Consider the following 19,600-nt stretch of genomic DNA (forward strand, 5'->3'; position numbering starts at 1 on the left):
ATGGGGAGAATGTGCAAACTCCACACAGACAGTGACCCGCGGCCGAAATTAAACCCGTGTCCCTGGCGCTGTGAGGCAGCAGTGCTAACCACTGTGGCACTGTGCCACCCCATATCTCTTTATCTGTGACTCTGTGTCTCTGACTTCCTCTCTCTGTCTCTCTTTCTCTTCCTCCCTCGGTCTTTCTCTATATCGATCCCATTTCCCGGTCTCTGTGCTGTGTATCTCCATCTCTCTTTTTCCACCTCCCTCCCTCGTGCTTTCAGGGAGGGAGAGAAAATTTGAATATATGCTAATTTTGGAACAAGGAGTGTTGGCAAAAAATTCCTGACTCAGCTGGGAGTTCCGGAATTGCTTCGACTGCATCTTCTAAGATACGCAATCTCTACGCAATCTCTGACTCACTGCAAGCAACTCCGTGAGAGCTGCAGTTTGGCAGTTGTTAGTACAAGAATTAGAGTATGTGTTGCACTCGCACAGGCTTGCTGTGGACTTTGGCACTGGAACATCTGGTTCTTTGGAAGCTGAGAGATTGCAGTGATCTCACAGGGGCTGGGGACCTGTAACAACAAGGCGAACAAACAAATACTTAATGAATCAGATTGAAGAACTCTGACAGACACACACAGCGACTAATCCAGCCCCTGGGACTAGCTTTGCTGACAGGTTATTGTCAGCATCTAGCCATTGGACCACATTTAGGGGTGACGCGGTGGCGCAGTAGTTAGCGCTGCTGCCTCACAGCACCAGGGACCCAAGTTCGATTCCTGGCTTGGGTCACAGTCTGCACATTCTCCCCATGTCTGCGTGGGTTTCCTCCGTGGCTGCTCCGGTTCTCTCCCACAGTCCAAAAGACGCGCTGGTTAGGCACATGCTAAATTCTCCCTCAGTGTATCTGAACAGGCACCGGAGTGTGGCAACTAGGGGGTTTTTCACAGTAACTTCATTGCAGTGCTAATGTAAACCTACCTGTGATACTAATAAAAAATAAACTTTATAAAAATATTCCTATTCTGAACTGCTAAGTGGCTTTAAAATTATGGTCCCTTCATCTAGTCACAGGGATATACAGTATGGAAACAAACAGGACCCTCGGCCCCAACACATAAGCATCAAACCCTGATCTTTGCCCAGTCTTTGAAACTGATTCTTTAACCGCGATTCTTCCAAATTATCCAGAGTGAGCCCGGGATGCCACACGTCTAAGCGCCAACTCGAGAATCTGATTTTGTGATGGAGTTTATAAACAGCCATTTCCCACCACTGAGCTATTTGAAGCTTTCTCGGGTCTTGCTGTATCCTGGAACTTCAAAGTTTTAGCTCACCCCTGCTGATTCTACACTCATTGAAGCTGGACTTTGAAATGGTCCCATGGCGACTTTGTCTGGAGTAAGGAGCTTTAAATTTCTACCTTAAGCTTCCAAGACTTTCTTTGGAGCTTTTCCTGGCAGTGTTGCACTCTGCATCTGCTTCCTGAGCTTTTCTAGGTCAGACTGCTTCTTCATATTTCTGTTTCGGATTTTAGTTTCTCCTTGTATTTTTTTGCAAGGTTCTACATTTTTCCATCCCCTGCCACCATGTTGTAGGGTGTTGGATACTTTGGAGTCTTTATAGTTCTAACTAGGTTATTTTTTAGATCTTTATTAATGACCAGAACTATGTAAATTTATTCAGTAAAAGGTTCAAGTGAAGAGCTGTCTCCATGCTTACTTGTACGCACAGCTCTGTCCAACACTAGACTGTGACCCTGAGATGTGGGTCATACATTCTTCTACATTACTGTGTGACTGGTATTGTACTCAGCCCTGCATTAACCTTTTATGTGCCAGACCCTTTTACTATTACGTACGCACTGCAGTGTTTCTGGATTTCTCAAGGTTGGAGTTGTCCCAACATCAGTAGATGTAGGATGCTGGCATGTAGCTGTGGATTAATATTAATCTGTGAGCATTGAGGCTCCCAGCTTGAAGTTGTGAGACACAGGATCTATACTCCCTCTGCTGTCAACACTGATCGCAGGCCAGCTACTCAGAGTGGGAAGTCTCATTGCAGGTGCTTTTGTTACACCTCATGATGCCTGTCTGACCCTTTGCCACTGCAGTGCAAACGCTATAGAATAAGGCAGAAATCGACTTGTTAAAGCTATTTGAAAAGAAGTAACAATGGGGATAATTATTTGCCCTTGTGTGGTTTCAGGAAATATTCACTATTACAATATCCACAGGATTTATCAGCAAAATTGCTTTGTATGTATAATATGTATGTGTACAGTGTATGTCTGTTACATGTGCTTATTGTGTATCTCTACTGTGTATGTTTATTGCGCGTATCCTGTGTATGCCAGTGTGTGTCTGTATATTAAGTATGCATACTGTATATGTGCTGGGTATACTGGGTATTTCTATTGTGTATGTACACTGGCTGAGTGTGTCTATTATGTACATATACAGGCTAGATATGTCTGTTGTGTATGTATACTGGCTATTTCTATTGTACGTGCATACTGGGTACCTCTGCTGTGTAAGTACACTGTATGTATGCTGTGTAAGTACACTGTATGTATGCTGTGTAAGTACACTGTATGTATGCTGTGTAAGTACACTGTATGTATGCTGTGTAAGTACACTGTATGTATGCTGTGTAAGTACACTGTATGTATGCTGTGTAAGTACACTGTATGTATGCTGTGTAAGTACACTGTATGTATGCTGTGTAAGTACACTGTATGTATGCTGTGTAAGTACACTGTGTAGCTTTGGCAAGTGTTTCCAGTAGGTATCATTGCTAGATTTAATAACCTATTGCATTTTCATTCATTAAGGGCCAATCGGACTATTGTGTCTACTTGTTTGCAAGGCCATTGGAGTGACTATGACAGTGGTGTGTGGTAAGTCTTCACCCGAATCTCTCTAAACTATTCTGAACCCAGGTGTCAGCCGTTTCTTTGGTTACTTTGTGCAGCTTAACGGTGTTCTCTTCCACTGGACCTCACAAGGGGTCAACTGGTCTTGGAAGGTGTTTGGTGACCCTGTCCACTTATGACCTTTCTCACTCTTGTGCAGTATAAATGATGGCGACCCCGCCTTGGAGCAGTGATTTTTATTTTACTCACCCCAGACAGATCCTGAAAAATAGCCAGGATGGTTCTTTGGGATATCTGCCAACACTCGAGGGAGGGAAGGAAGTGAAACAAAAATATGTGTAGGAGACCCTACAGGTAGGGAACCATTTTTCTCCAGATGGCATTTCTGTCGACACCGCTCTCCTCCCAGGAAGTCTCAATGGGGAGTGGGAGGGGTCAAGTCTCGATTGATTCTTACTCTAACCTAGGAGCCACCAGCAATTGGCACACGTCCGTCTCAGCTGCATTGGAACTAAAAGTGCACAAAGCAACCTTATTGTCCATTCACCTCCTCAGCATACGCTCCTTCTCTTCACTTTGGTCAGAACTCTATGAACAGCCTTCTCCCAGAATTCTGATTTTTGATTTGATTTATTATTATCACATGTATTGGGATACAGTGAAAAGTGTTGTTCCTTGCGCGCTGTACAGACACAGCACACCATTCATAGAGAAGGAAAGGAGAGGGTGCAGAATGTAGTGTTACAGTCATAGCTAGGGTGTAGAGAAAGATCAACTTAATGTATGGTAGGACCATTCAAAAGTCTACGGCAGCAGGGAAGAAGCTGTGGTGGGGAATTATACACACACGTATTCTGTTAGTATGCATAAAATTCCGAAGTTTCTCCCCCTGTAAAAGCAGTCCAGATATCGGAGACTGAGATTTCTGGCAGGCCCACACATAGTGAAGGTTTGTTGAAATTTCTCGACTGTTGGCGACGACATTATTGATTTTATTTTATGGTTATTGAGCCACTTGGAGCGTGTATCAAACATAGCAGCCTGGCAAAGTCCACACTTAGCCATGCCCAAGATTGACCAGGCCATTCCCACGGGTGTAATTGAGCTAAAGTAGATGTAAGGCTTGTTGCAACTGGTTATGATCACCGTGCCTGACTATAGATTTTCAATATCCTTATTCAATGCCTGGTCACCAAATATAATCTCTGGGGAACATCTTTATTTTGGCCTGGGCTATCTGAGCGCTGGGAAATTCCTGCTGTAATGCTTCTACTGCTGGAACCATTACTCTGGATCCCCACCCTCCGTCCTCACAGCACATCTCACTGACTCCGTTTACACTTCCCACTGCCTCGGGAAAAGCAGCCGGCATGATCAAGGACCCCTGACATTCTCTCTTTCACCTTCTTCCATCGGGAAAAAGATACAAAAGTCTGAAAACATATACCAACCAACTCGAGAACAGCGTCTTCCCTGCTGCCATCAGACTTTTGAATGGTCCTACCATTTAAGTTGATCTTTCTCTGCACCCTAGCTATGACCGTAACACTACATTCTGCACCCTCTCCTTTACTTCTCCCCCATGGTATGCTTTGTGTATTGTGCAAGAAACAATACTTTTCACTCTGAACCAGTACATGTAACAATAATAAATCAGATCAGTTTGTCTTTGTGGAACTGAAACAGTTTATATCTTATCAAAGTGTGATCCATTTGCTTTGTTTTGGACAGAACTGCATCTGTCTAAGTCCAATCCCCAACTTGTTTAGATGATATTGAAGGTGACTCAGCTATCACAGTGTCTTGTGGTAGCGGAGGTGGTGGCCTGCTTTGAGACGGGGCGAGGCAACCCAAAGTATCTGCGTAAGAGATTTGGCTGCCTGGTCTGTGCAGGGCCACGTGGGTCATGCTGCCAGGAGTAAAGAACCACTGTTGGCTGATGTGATGGGAGGAATGGCACTTCCTCGCGAAATAGACCCAAAAGTGGCTCGTAATCGATGATGATCAAGAAGTGACGCCCCTACAGTGTAGAAGGAGGCCATTCAGCCCATCGACTCATCACCGACTACAATCCAACCCAGGCCCTATTCCCATAACCTCACATATTTACCCTGCCAATCCCCCCGGCACTAGGGTCAATTTAGCATGGCCAATCCACCTAACCCACACATCTTTGGAGTGTAGGAGGAAACTGGAGCACACTGAAAAGCCCACGCAGACATGGGGAGAACATACCGACTCTGCACAGAAAGTGACCCAAAGCTGGAATCAAACCTGGCTCCCTGGATCACTTTCAAACCTGGGTCCTGGTGCTGTGAACAGCAATGCTAACCACTGTGCCGCCCTTAAGGTGTAAGCCCTGAGTGCCGACTTTGAATCCAAGATAGTTGACCTCGTGGGCCTGGAGAGTGCACTTCTGTCAAGTTGCACTCCTGCATTTTTGAATCTTTAAAGTACCTCTTCAAGGATTGCCAAACAACCTTCTTAGGTGGCACGGTGGTTAGCACTGCTGCCTCAGCACCAGGGACCTGGGTTCCATTCCTGGCTTGGGTCACTGTCTGTGTGGAGTCTGCATATTCTCCCCATGTCTCCATGGGTTTCCTGCTGGCGCGCAGTTTCCTCCCACAGTCCAAAGATGCATGGATTAGGTTGATTGACCCTAGTGTCAGGGAGATTAGCAAGATAAATATGCAGGGTTACGGGGATAGGGACTGGTTGGGATGTGGTTGGTACAGACTCGATGGGCTGAATGGCCTCCTTTTGTAGTGTAAGGATTCTATGGAAGCTCCGGTGACCAAAATATAGATACACCGCTACTTTGGAAAGCTTATTGCAAGCTATTCCCAATGTGCACTGAAAAATAACACACGCTGAAGACCCACCAGAAGGTAGTTGGGGGGACTGATACAAACCTGAGTATCAATCCTTCCAAATTTTCTTGAGTCTTCATCCCGCTCCAGTTGTTGATACGCATGGATCATGTCATGTTTTTGTGTACATTTGGCCTTTTGCTAGATTCGCATAGATGTCCTCGATCTTTGGAATTGGATTCCTATCCAAATTGGCAGCTTGATTTGTCGTCAAGAACAAACAAAAATACAACATAGGGACAAGGCTCTTCAATCTCCAAGCCTGTGCTGGTCGTGATGCCCTAACTAACATTTAAAAAAAAACCTTCTGCTCTTTCTTGTGAAGGTTACAGATCGATTTGAGGGTGGGTGTGCAGATCCGCAGTCCCTTCAAAGTGGCCAAGGCGATTAAGAAGGCATACGGCATGCTTGCCTTCATCGGCCGGGGCACTGAGTATAAGAGTTGGCAAATCATGTTGCAGCTGTATAAAACCCTGGTTTGGCGGCATTTGGAGTACTGCGTAGTGTTCTGGTTGCCACTTTCCCAGAGGGATGTGGAAGCTTTGGAGAGAGAAAGTGCAAAGAAGGTTCATCAGGATGTTGCCTGGTCTCGAGGGTGTTGGCAATGAGGAGAGGTTGAGTAAACTAAGATTGTTTTCGCTGGAAAGACAGGAGACCTGAGAGAGGTCTACAAAATTATGAGGGATATAGACAAGGTTGGTAGTCGGAGGCTTTTTCCCAGGGTGTAATTACAAGGGGGCGCAGGTTCAAGGTGAGAGCCAACAATGGTGTGGTTGGTTGGGTGAGGTTGGTGGGTGGGGCGGAGAAGAGGCCAGAGTTGTTGGAAACCTGTTGCATTGCTTTTTAATCCTGTTGCATTTTCTTTTCAGATTTGTGTCAGGATCGACTGGAGAAAGCAAAATGCTTGGGGGCCACTGTTGTCCTGAAGGTCGACAAATGCACTTGTCCTATGGAACTAGCCCAGAAAGTGAAGAACTCTCTCTGTGCCATGCCAGACATATGCCTAGAATGCACTTCGTCCGATACCTGTATCCAAGCTGGTGTCTACGTAAGTACAGGACTTTACAGCAAAAAACCCTTTGATTTATAAAATAAAGTCTTATCTGTTTAATATTTATCAACGCAACCTTGTAGCTAAAGGGATCAAGGGGTAATGTTGAATGGTGGTGCAGCTTTGAAGGGCTGAGTGGCCTTCTTTCTATGTTTCTAAAGCTAGAGATTAGACAGGGAGATTTTCTGTTTGGATGGAACAGCAAGAAGTCTCACAACACCAGAGTAAAGTCCAACAGGTATATCATGAGCTTTTGGAGCACTGCTCCTCAACTTGGTGTTGTGAGACTCCTTCCTGTGTCCACCTCAGTCCAATGCCAGCATCTCCACATCATGGGTGGAACAGGGTTTCCAAAGGTGTTCCAGGAAGGGTCACTTCCTTGGTTTAAGTGCGGAGGTTGAATATTTCGTAACATCGGTCAATGGGGGGGGGGCTGCGGGAAGATTCTTCAAATGCAAATTTCCACCAATGGACCAGTGCTAGCTTTCTGCTGCTGTGGAAATATGTCTTCATTCTTGTGGGGGTGAAACCAACCCAGTTAAACATCGAAGCCGGAATCTTAGTGCTGTTTATGCCGGTGGGATTTTCCCCATCCCACTGCAATGAAGGGAGATTTGGCAGGTCGCCAAGTTCTCCAGCCTCACTGCAGCGGGAGCATGGCATGAGCAGCAGGTAAGATCGTGCCCAGAATATCCCAAGTAAACATCAAGTGGGTGCTTAATGTAGGCACACGCAAAGTCCACCCTTTGCAGTAGTGATTAAACAGGAATGCAAGGGCAGGGAGGAGAGGTGGGCATTTGTGATTTTTATATCTTGGGATGCTGATTCTTAAAAGGAACTATTCAATTAATCCCAGTCTCTCTTTCCCAAGGCCCTGCATATTCCTTCCTTGCCGATATTTGGTTTGATTTGATTTATTATTGTTACATGTATTAGTATAAAGTGAGAAGTATTGTCTCTTGCACACTACACAGACAAAGCATACCATTCATAGGGATACCATACATCAGTACTCAATGCTGACTACTACCAATCTCCTGACACGATTCTACATCTCATTTGCTTCATCCTGGACACAACACCTTCACCTTCAACCACCAATTCTTCACCCAGACTCATGGATCAGCCATGGGGACCAAATTCACACCTCAATATGCCAACATTTTCATGCAAATGTTTGAACAAGACCTCTTCACCGCACAGAATCTTCAACCGATGCTACACACCAGATACAAATTGATGACACTTTCTTCCTTTGGACTCATGGTGAACAATCACTGAAACAATTTTATATGATGACATTAACAAGTTCTATTCCACCATCAGACTTACCATGGACTGCTAGAAACATAGAAAAACTACAGCACAAACAGGCCCTTTGGCCTACAAGTTGCACCGAACATGTCCCTACCTACTAGTCTTACCTATAACCCTCTATTTTATTACTAAGTTCCATGTTCTTAACTAAAAGTCTCTTAAAAGACCCTATCAAATCCATCTCCATCACCACTGCCGATTCCACACACCCACCACCCTCTGAGTGAAAAACTTACCCCTGACATCTCCTCTGTACCTACTCCCCAGCACCCTAAACCTGTGTCCCCTTGTGGCAGCCATTTCAGCTCTGGGAAAAAGCCTCTGAGAATCCACTCGATCAATACCTCGCAACATCTTATACACCCCTGTCGGGTCACTCCTCATCCTTCGTCTCTCCAAGGAGAAAAGACCGAGCTCTCTCAACCTATCCTCATAAGGCACGCCACCCAATCCAGGCTACATCTCTGGAATCGGTTGCATTCTTGGGCACACACACATCTCCATTAAGGACGGTCACCTCAGCACCTCACTGTACCGCAAGCCCACAGATAACCTCACAACGCTCCACTTCTCCAGCTTCCACCCTAAACATGTTAAAGAAGCCACCCCCTACAGACAAGCCCTCCGTATACACAGGATTTGCTCAGATGAGGAGGATCGTGACAGACACCTCCAGACGCTGAAAGACGCCCTCATAAGAACAGGATATGGTGCTGAACTCATCGATCAACAGCTCTGATGCGTCACAGCGAAAATCCGCACTGACCTCCTCAGAAGACAAACACGGGACACGGTGGACAGAGTACCCTTCATCGTCCAGTACTCCCCTTGAGCGGAGAAGCCAAGACATCTCTGGAGCCTTCAACATGTCATTGATGAAGACAAACATTTCGCCAGGGCTATCCCCACACCCCCACTTCTTGCCTTCAAACAACCGCACAACCTCAAAACATTGTACACAGCAAACTACCCAGTCTTCAGGAGAACAGTGACCACAACACCACACAACCCCACCACGGCAACCTCTGCAAAACATGCCAGATCATCAACATGGTTGCCATCATCTTATGTGAGAACACCATCCACCAGGTAGACGGTACATACTCTTGTGACTTGGCCAATATTGTCTACCTGATACGCTGCAGGAAAGCATGAGGAATGGTATATTGGCGAGACCATGCAGACATTACGACAACGGATGAATGAACACCACACGATAATCACTAGGCAGGAGCGCTGTCTTCCTGTTGGGGGACACTTCAGCAGTCAAGGGCATTCAGCCTCTGATCTTCAAGTAAGCATTCTCCAAGGCGGCCTTCATGACACACGTCAACGCAAAGTTGCTGAGCAGAGACTGATAGCCAAGTTCCGCACACATGAGGACAGCCTCAACCGGGATCTTAGGTTCATGTCACACTATCTGTAACCCCCATAATTTGCCTGGGCTTGCAAAATCTCACTAACTGTCCTGGCTGGAGACAATACACATCTCTTTAACCTGTGCTTAACCCTCTCTCCACACATTGTCTGTACCTTTAAGACTTGATTACCTGTAAAGATTCGCATCCCAATCATTTTCTTGTAATTGAGTTTGTATCTATATCTGCCTTGCTTGTGAACCAAAGTCTTCACTCACTGATGAAGGGGTAATGCTCCAAAAGCTCGTGCTATCAAATAAACTCATTGGACTTTAACCTGGTGCTGTGAGACTACTTACCGTGCATAGAGAAGGAAAGGAGAGAGTGCAGAATGTAGTGTTACAGTCATAGCTAGGGTGTAAAGAAAGATCAACTTAATGCAAGGTAAATCCATTCAAAAGTCTGATGGCGGCAGGGAAGAAGCTGTTCTTGAGTCGGTTGATATGTGACCTCAGAGTTTTGTATCCTCTTCCCAAAGGAAGAGAGGTATGTCCAGGGTGCATGGAGTCCTTGATTATGCTGGCTGCTTTTCCAAGGCAATGGGAAGTGTAGGTAGGGTGGGAGGCTGGTTTGTGTGATGGATTGGGCTACATTCACGACCTTTCGTAGTTTCTTGTGGTCTTGGACAGAGCAGGAAACCATACTAAGCTATGGTACAACCAGAATGAATGCTTTTCTATGGTGCATCTGTAGAAGTTGGAGAGAGTTGTAGTGGACATGCTGAATTCCCTTAGCCTCTTGAGAAAGTAGAGGTGTTGGTGGGCTTCCTTAATGATAGTGTTGGCGTAGAGGGACCAGGACAGGTTGTTGGTGATCTGGACACCTAAAAACCTAAAGCTCACTTCATATTCTCTATCTGGATCAGTGGGGATGAAGATTTGTACTTCACCTGTATTGATGTAGATAGAAACATACCCTCCACTAATCAGCCATTGAAAGTTAAAATTGAATCTGCTTCCACCATTCTTTGAGTTAACGCATTTCCAAATCACATTCCATTATGTAGTGATTGCCTCAACCGCAGAATGTTCTTGCCTGTAATTTGCGTCCTGATGGTGCCCCACCCACTTGCCAGTAAAAAATGTACTCCATCAAACCACCTCCTCATTTTGAATGCTCTATTAGAAAGTTTTCCCCTTAACCCATTGGTCCTCAGAGGAACGTTCCCAGATTTCCCACAGAACAGAAGTCCACCAGCCCTGGAACCAACCTAATCAATCTCTTCTGTACCTACTCCATCCCCTGGCATCCTTTCCAAAGCTTGGTGCCCAGAATTGGGACAAGGTAACTCCAGCTGAGGCCCTATCAAGTGGTGCCTATATCATTGTTGCTACTACAGTTAGCCTTAAAGGTTCAGTCAAGGCTGTTACATGTGGCAGTCTTTCTTACACGATCAAATAAGATTAGGTTGAGAATGATATTCTTCCCTTGCTAAGGAGTATTCACATTTTAGAAAAGTCTTCTACTTCCTTTTTAGACAGTTCGGCAGTCCAAACCTCTTTATAATCCTCTTTGTGGATGGTACGGTGGTTAGCATTGCTGCCTCACAGCGCCAGGGACCCGGGTTCAATTCCTGGCTTGGGTCACTGTCTGTGCGGAGTTTGCATGTTCTCCCCATGCCTGCGTGGATTTCCTCTGGGTGCTCCGGTTTCCTCCCAAGATCCAAAAGATGTGCGGGTTAGGCTGATTGGCCATGCCAAATTGCCCCTCGTATCAGGGAGAATAGTAGGGTAAATGTGCGGCGTTATGGAGATGGGGCCTGGGTGGGATTGTCCCCATTACAGACTCGATGGGCCCAAGGCCTCCTTTTGTACTATAGGGGTTCTACAATTCCATGAAAATTGATTTGCAATCCTGAACTAACATTTAACGGGTTTGAGTGAATTAAACAGTTTTAGTTTTAAGACTTCTCTTAATCTCAGTTGAAGCAATGTGCGAATGCCAGGTGGGTGTCTACCAGGGCAAGGCAGTGGCACAGTGATATTGTCACTTGTGGCTGCCGCACTATCTCTTTTAATCCTTATATACGGTGGACAAATAACCGCAAGTAGACATCTTGTTAGTACAACCAATATTTATTTAAGACACACAATCGATAATCTCCCACCCACACGATAAGTTATCTTACGGAAAATACTAAAGTTAAAGTCCAATGCAAGATTGATTTAACTTTGTGTGACTGGCAGGTACCCAAGCAGATACTGGCCTTTACCTGTGCATTGGTCTCGGTCGCCCCTCTGCGTACTCCGGTCCTCTGATCTGGTCTGGCACTCTGCTCTTCCTTCCTTCTGGGGTGTGGTGGCTTTCCTTGTGCTGGTCGTCACTGGCGATGGTCACCATCGTTGTAGCTCGTTCATAGGGTCAGAGAGATCCTTCGTTGTGCAGCACCCTTTATACCCCGTTGGGTTTTGCACCCCTTTTAGCCATTGCTAATCAATCGATCAGGACTTGATCATCCTGATCAATAAGAGTCCAATCAGGTGCTGCCACACCGATCTCTGGGTGTGTCCCCAACAGCCAGGTCTGCAGGTGTTGGGGACACATAGAATACACATCTCCCTCCCAAATAAGGGGTTACGGCACTCCTATGTCTGGTAAACCCAGTTTGACCAGAAAGTCCCTTTCATCCTGGATATGACTCATATCCTGTTTATTCACTCATCTGGTTTGCAGCCTGTATATCTCTGTCTTTAAACTGCAGTCTGTCGTTTTAGTTCTTACCCATTTGTCCCAGAGTGCTTTATAAATTGCCATTTTAGATCGCCTGTTTGGCCACTGGACTAGTAGCCCAGGGTAATGCTCTGGCAACCAGGGTTCAAATCCCACCGTAGCACATGGTGAAATTTGAATTAATCCAAAGATGTGCAGGTTAGGTGGATTGGCCATGCTAAATTGCCCCTTAGTGTCCAAAGATAGAAAATAGAACATTACAGCGCAGTACAGGCCCTTCGGCCCTCGATGTTGCGCCGACCAGTGGAACGAATCTAATGACCCTCTAACTTAAACTATTCTAGATGTGTACATTAGGTGGATTGACCATGCTAAATTGCCCATTGGTGTTCCAAGATGTGTAGGTTAGGGGTGTTTGTGGGGTTAATGCATGGGGTTACAGAGTCTTGGGTGGGATGCTCTGTTGGAGAGTCGCTGTAGACTTGATAGACTGAATGACCTTTTACACTAAAGGGATTCTACGATTCTAAATAAAATTTTGGAATTAAAGGTCTAACAATGACCATGAAACCATTCCAATTGGTGTAAAAACCCATCTGGTTCACTAATGTCCCTTTAGGGAAGGAAATCTGCCTCCTTACCTGGTCTGGCCTACATGTGACTCCAGAGTAGCATGGTTAGCACACTGGTTAGCACTGCTGCCTCACAGTGCTTGGGACTTGGGTTCAGTTCCAGCCTTGGGTTATTATCTGTGTGGAGTTTGCACATTCTCCCCGTGTCTGTGTGGGTTTCCTCCCCCAGTCTGAAGATGTGCTGGTTAGGTTGATTGCCCATACTACATTGCCCCTCAGTCCCCCTGACACTATCAGGTAAATACGTGGGGTTACAGGAATATAGGGCCTGAGTGGGACTGTTGTTGGTGCAGGCTCGATGGGCCGAGCAGCCTGTTTCTACACTGTCGGGATTCTATGACCAATAGCAATGTGGGTTGGTTGACTCCTAACTCTGACTTTGTGTTGGTGAAAGTGGCTTACAGCTATCTTCCAAGGGACAAATAAAGATGCGGAATAAATGTTAACCTTGCGAATGCCTCCCCACCACATCCTGTGAACGAATTGAAAGATATTGCTGAAAAAGACAGCTGTTGTCAAAGTTTTTTTGTCTTGAGCTCATCAGGACAGATTCACTAGAAAAGCAATTGGAAAAGGAACAACAATTTATACTGCATGGGAAGTTAATGCTGATTGGTTGGCAAATGAACTCTGAGGCATTACTTTGGAGAATGTATAAGATCAGAACAGGCAGCTTAAATATTATGGGCTGGATTTTATGTTGCACTGTAATTCCGCACACCTCCCCACCCCCTCTTCCACGTCCCTCCTCAATGGGGAAATGTAAATTCCAGCCCAATATATTTCATAGACTTTTGCTGTTAGAACAACTTAGCCCCTTTTATTATTTATTCGTGGGACATGGGCGCCACTAGCTAAGCCAGCATTTATTGCCCATCCCTAGTTGCCCCTTGAGAAGGTGGTGATGAGCTGCCTTCTTGAATCACTGCAGTCCACATGCTGTGGATTGACCCACAATGCCATTAGGGAGGGAATTCCAGGACTTTTGTCCCAGTGACTGCGAAGGAACGGCCGATATTTCCAAGTCAGGATGGTGAGTGGCTTGGAGGGGAACTTGCAGGTGGTGGCGTTTCCATGTATCTGCTGCCCTTGTCCTTCTAGGTGGAAGTGGTTGTGGGTTTTGGAAGGTGCTGTCTAAGGATCTTTGGTGAATTGCTGCAGTGCATCTTGTAGATAGTACACACTGCTGCTACTGAGCGTCAGCGGTGGAGGGATTGGATGCTTGTAGATGTGGTGCCAATCAAGTGGGCTGCTTTGTCCTGGATGATGTCAAGCTTCTTGAGTGTTGTTGGAGCTGCACCCATCCAGGCAAATGGGGAGAATTCCATCACACTCCTGACTCGTGTCTTGTAGATGGTTGTGGACAAGCTTTGGGGCAAGTCAAGAGATGAGTTACTGTCCGCAGTATTCCTAACCTCTGACCTGGTCTTGTAGCCACTGTTTATATGGTGAGTCCAGTTGAGGTTCTGGTCGATGGTAACCCCACGGATGTTGACAGTTGGGGACTCGGAGATGGTAATGCCATTGAACCTTGAGGCAGTCGTTAGAGTGTCTCTTATTGGCGAAGATCACTGTCTGGCACGAATGTCACTCATTATGATACCTTATTGTGTTTTGCTTTTTTACAGGCTGTTAAACCTGGTGGAGTGGTCGTATTGGTTGGCATGGGACTGGCTACATCAAATGTTCCTGTTACACATGTGACAGTCCGAGAGGTGGACATCAGGGGTAGCTACAGATGCACTAACATGTAAGCAGTCAAATTCCGTTTATGCTTTACCAGTTTGTTTGACCCTGAACTATGTAGGGTCTAGTGGAACAACAGTACGTGTTGTTTTTGGGGGGTTATTGGAACAACAGTACATGTTGTTTTATTCTATTGCACACAGGAACAGCCACAAACAAATTTATTTAATTCTATGTTTCATCAGATTTTTGTTTTTTTCTCTCTCCCATGTTGAATTTTTATATCTTGGATGTGAAAGTGTATCTGATGAAATGCAGTCATTTGTTGTGATGATGAAGGGGCAGCATGGTGGCACAATGGTTAGCACTGCTGCCTCACAGCACCAGGGATCCGGGTTCGATTCTGGCCTCGGGTAATTGTGTGGAGTTTGCGCACTCTCCCCGTGTCTGCGTGGGTTTTCTGAGTGCTCCAGTTTCCTCCCACAGTCCGAAGATGAACAGGTCAGGTGGATTGGCCAAGCTGGATTGCCCCTTCGTGTCCCAAGATGTGTAGGTTAGGGGGATTAGCAGGGTAAATACGTGGGGTAAAAGCAAAATACTGCTGATGCTGGAATCTGAAACAAAAAATAGAAAATGCTGCAAAATGTCAGCAGGTCTGACAGCATCTGTGGGGAGAGAATAGAGCCAATGTTACAAGTCTGGACGAGCCTTTGTGGGATTGTGGGGATAGGGCAGGGGTGGCCCTAGGTAAGATGTTCTGCCTGAGAGCTGGTACAAGCTCGATGGGCTGAATGGCCTCTTCCTGCGCTGTAGAGATTCTCTGAATGCAGTGGTCGTTATTGAACATATCACCAAGTGAATTTTATGTAAGTGTGGCCAGGAACCAAACTGCAAAACCTATCTCTTAATGCCCACTTGAGCTAGCAGGGAAGTCTGCGATGGTTGTACGCCTCTGGCACCTCTGACTGTGCAGCACCCCCATCTGTCCTGTCCTGTCCTGTCCTGTCCAAGCATCCTGGATGATATGCTCACAATCACAGGGCGGGCTTTGAACTTGCAAGTTTCGCCTTTGAGGCACCTGCTGAGCCAAGCTTGGTTCAAAAAGTCGACTGTTAAAGAGATCTCAACACACTTCAAGCCTCAAGTAAGCCCGGTGAGAGGCTGAGAGAACCGAGAAACGCTTGCTAGTGCTTCAATCAGTTTGATTTGATTTATTATTATCGCACGTATTAACATACAGTGGAAAGTATTGTTTCTTGTGTGCTATACAGACAAAGCTTACTGTTCATAGAGAAGGAAAGGAGAGGGTGCAGAATGTAGTGTGACAGTCACAACTAGGGCGTAGAGAAAGATCAACTTAATACAAGGTAGGTCCATTCAAAAGTCTGACAGCAGCAGGGAAGAAGCTGTTCTTGAGTCAGTTGTCTTCAGACTTTTATATCTTTTTCCTGACGGAAAAGGTGGAAGAGAGAATGTCCAGGGTGCGTGGTGTCCGTAATTATGCTGGCTGCTTTGCCAAGGCTGTGGGAAGTGTAGACAGAGTCAGTGGATGGGAGGCTGGTTTGCGTGATGGACTGGGCTACGTTCACAACACTTTGTAGTTTCTTGTGGTCTTATTGGTGATCTGGACACCTAAAAACTTGAAGTCTTGACCATTTCTGCTTTGTCCCCATTGATGTAGACAAGGACATGTTCTCCACTAGACTTCCTGAAGTTGATGACTATCTCCTTTGTTTTGTTGGCATTGAGGGAGAGATTATTGTTGCTGCACCAGTTCACCAGATTCTCTATCTCATTCCTGTGCTCTGTCTCATCATTGTTTGAGATCCCACCCATTACAGTGGTGTCATCAGCAAACTTGAACATCGAATTGGAGGAGAATTTGGCCGCACAGTCATTGGTGTACAAGGAGTATAGCAGAGGGCTGAGAACACAGCCTTGTGGGGCACCGGTGTTGAGGATGATCATGGAGGAGGTGTTGTTGCCTATCCTTACTGATTGTAATCTGTAAGTTAGTAATTTCAGGATCCAGTCACAGAGGGAGGTGCCGAGGCCCAGGCCACGGAGTTTGGAGATGAGTTTCGTGGGAATAATGGTGTTGAAAACCGAGCTGTAGTCAATAAAAAGGAGATTGAAATGGGTGTCTTTGTAATCCAGATGTCTCAGGGTTGAGTGCAGGACCAGAGAGATGGCGTCTGCTGTGGACCTGTTGCGGCAGTAGGTGAACTGTAATGGATCCAGGTAGTCCAGGAAGCTGGAATTGACTCGTGCCATGACTAACCTTTCGAAGCCCTTCGTAATGATGGGTGTCAGAGCCACTGGCCGATAGTCATTAAGGCACATGGCCTGACTTTTCTTTGGTATCAGATGATGGTCATCTTCTTGAAACAGCTAAGGACCTCAGATTGGTGTCAAGAGAGGTTACAGATGTCTGTGAACACTCCCGCCAGCTGATCCACGCAGGGCCTGAGTGCTCATCCGGAGTACCCCAACTGGGCCAGTCACGTTCCATGGATTGACTTTCAACAAGAAGGCTGCTCTGATATTTCTCCTACCTTTTGGGGAAAAAGCTGACTATCTAGCTGAACTGTGTCCCTCATTATTTTATAGATCTCTATAAGATCATCCCTAAGCCTCCTACCTACGCTGCAGAGAAAAAAGTCCCCAGTCTATCCACCCTCTCCTTATAACTCAAACCATCAAGTCCTGGTAGCATCCTAGTAAATCTTTTCTATTTAATTTAATAATATTCTTCCTACGATAGGGTGACCACTTTGCGAGGCAAACTTGCATCAGCTGTGGAATGGAAGGAATGAGTTTTCATATTAAAGATACAGATAACGCTTAAAGGTTCTTCAAGCCACTCTGTAGGCAACTTGGAACATCTGATACGATTGAGAGATGATCTTGACCCTGATCAGAGGCCTAAGGGGCATCTGGACAGTATAACCACCGTCTCTCTAGCCCAGGATGTGAGAGGGCACGTAAAAGCGAGTGGAATCACCCCTCTCTCCAAAGTGGAATGCAGCACGTAAAAGGAAATTGGAGACCCATTTTTGCAACTTCACCATGAGACTGGCTAACCCGGAGGTTTGCAGGCATGGAGGAGCGGGGGGGACAGTGCCTAGATTTCTCTCTCTCCACGTGCGAAGCGGACAAATCTCAAATTAGAGGTCTCAGGGATAGAATCATAGAATCCCTACAGTGCAGAAGAGGCCATTTGGCCCATCGAGCCTGCACCCACCACAATCCCACGGGGCCCAATGCATGGGGACCCACCCCCCCATGCATGATCCCACCCCAATGCATGGGGTTCTGGGATCATAATCCCATAACCCCATGCATTTACCCTAGTTAGTTCCCCTGACACTAAGGGGCAATTTAGCACAGCCAATCCACCTAACCTGCACATCTTTGGACTGTGGGATGAAACTGGAGCACCCGGAGGAAACGCAGACATGGGGAGAATGTCTGTGTGGAGTTTGCACAATGACCCAAGCTGGGAATCGAACCCGGGTCCCTGGCGCTATGAGGCAGCAGCGCTAACCACTATGCCACTGTGCTGCCTCAAAAAGAAGGGGCTTTGCATTGGCCAGGAGAGTTAAGAGGCGGTAGATTTAAACCTGAGACGAGGAGGAGCTACTTCTCGCGGGGGGGGTGAGTTTGTGGAACTCACTGCCCCATAGTACGGTGGAGTCTGAATCATTGAATGGTTCCAAGAAGGAAATAAATATATTTCTAATAAAAAAGGGGTTAAAGGGATATGGGGGAACAGGTGGGGAGGTGGATTTGAGACCAGAGAGAGATCTGATTGAGTGGCGGAGCAGGTTCAAACAACTGAATTTGCCAACTTCTAGCTCCTAATTCCTATGTTCCTGTCCTCACCCTACCGTACCACCCTTGGCTGTATCTTCAGCTGCCCTTGGCCCCACTTTTCTCTCCTAGACCCCCTCCTGATCCTCATTTACAACACTCCTCAAAACTTACCTGTGTAAGTCAACTGCCCTAAGGTTAAATTCCAGTTGGTAACACTCGGGCATTGTATGATTGCAAATTACTGTTGTTGCTTCGGCCATTTACACATCCTCTCCATGTCTGCGTGGGTTTCCTCCAGCTGCTCTGGTTTCTTCCCCGCAGTCCAGAGATGTGTGGGTTAGGTGGATTGGCTGTGCCAAATTGCCCCTTAGCATCGGGTGGTGGTGGTGGGGCGGGGGGGGGAAGGAGGCTAACAGAGTAAATACATGGGGTTACGGGGTAGGGCCTGGGTGGGTTTGTTGCCGGTGCAGACTCGATGGGCCGAGTGGCCTCCTTCTGCACTGTAGGGATTCTGTGAAATCTGCCAACCCTTAGCTGGCCTGGCCTATATGTGACTCCAGACCCAAAACAGTGTGGCTGACTCTGAAATGCCTTCTGAATTGGAGGGCAGTTAAGGATGGACAAAAAAAATATGCTGGCTCAGCCACATTTCCATGGATGAACCAATTAAGAGAAACGCAAAATCATTAAGTGCACCAAAGTGTAGGATGTGGGGAGTGCGGGGTGGGGTGGGGGGGGGTGGTCAGTGAGAGCAGTAGAGTTGCAGAGAGTTGGCACAGGTATGAGGGCTGAATGGCCTCCGTTCGTGCAGTACTGTAAAGGTGACCACCACCTCCCCCCCCGCCCCCCCCCCCCCGTTGTTTTAACTCTTTCCCTCTTGCTCTTCCAGGTGGCACACCGCAATTGCCCTGATGGCTTCCAAGAAGGTAGACGTCAAACCTCTGATCACACACCGTATGCCACTGGAGCAGGGCCAGGAAGCCTTTGAGTGCGTCAAGAAAGGTGCAGGAATCAAAGTGCTTCTGAACTGTGAAGCGCAGCAGCAGTGCCCATCTCTGTGCCCACAGCAACAATGCGGCCAACAGCAGTCACAATGCCAGACCAGGCAGTGTCCCCAGCACAGCTTCTTCTGATAGTTTGGTTTGCGCAATTACAGTTTTTACCGCTGTAAAAGTAATGTCACCCAGCGAATTGACTTCCTCCAATAAACACTGTGTACCGACTATAATTGTATGGCGAGGTTACTGCTTCTCCAAATGATGCCACCCTCTTCCGCT

General features: G+C 46.6%; 1 protein-coding gene across 1 annotated transcript in view; it reads left to right on the forward strand.

Moving 5' to 3' along the window:
• LOC145360692 (sorbitol dehydrogenase-like) overlaps positions 1-19,499 on the forward strand; it is a 29,744-nt gene extending 10,245 nt beyond the window's left edge. The window contains exons 4-7 of the mRNA XM_080216052.1: positions 2,822-2,887; positions 6,603-6,781; positions 14,450-14,571; positions 19,213-19,499. Of these exons, the coding sequence (XP_080072178.1) occupies positions 2,822-2,887; positions 6,603-6,781; positions 14,450-14,571; positions 19,213-19,456 (611 nt within the window). The 3' untranslated portion in view covers positions 19,457-19,499. The remainder of the gene's footprint in view (positions 1-2,821; positions 2,888-6,602; positions 6,782-14,449; positions 14,572-19,212) is intronic.
• Positions 19,500-19,600: the final 101 nt, after the last annotated feature.

This window comes from Carcharhinus amblyrhynchos, chromosome 32 (assembly GCF_965287045.1).
Source record: "Carcharhinus amblyrhynchos chromosome 32, sCarAmb.v2.hapA, whole genome shotgun sequence".
NCBI lineage: Eukaryota > Metazoa > Chordata > Chondrichthyes > Carcharhiniformes > Carcharhinidae > Carcharhinus > Carcharhinus amblyrhynchos.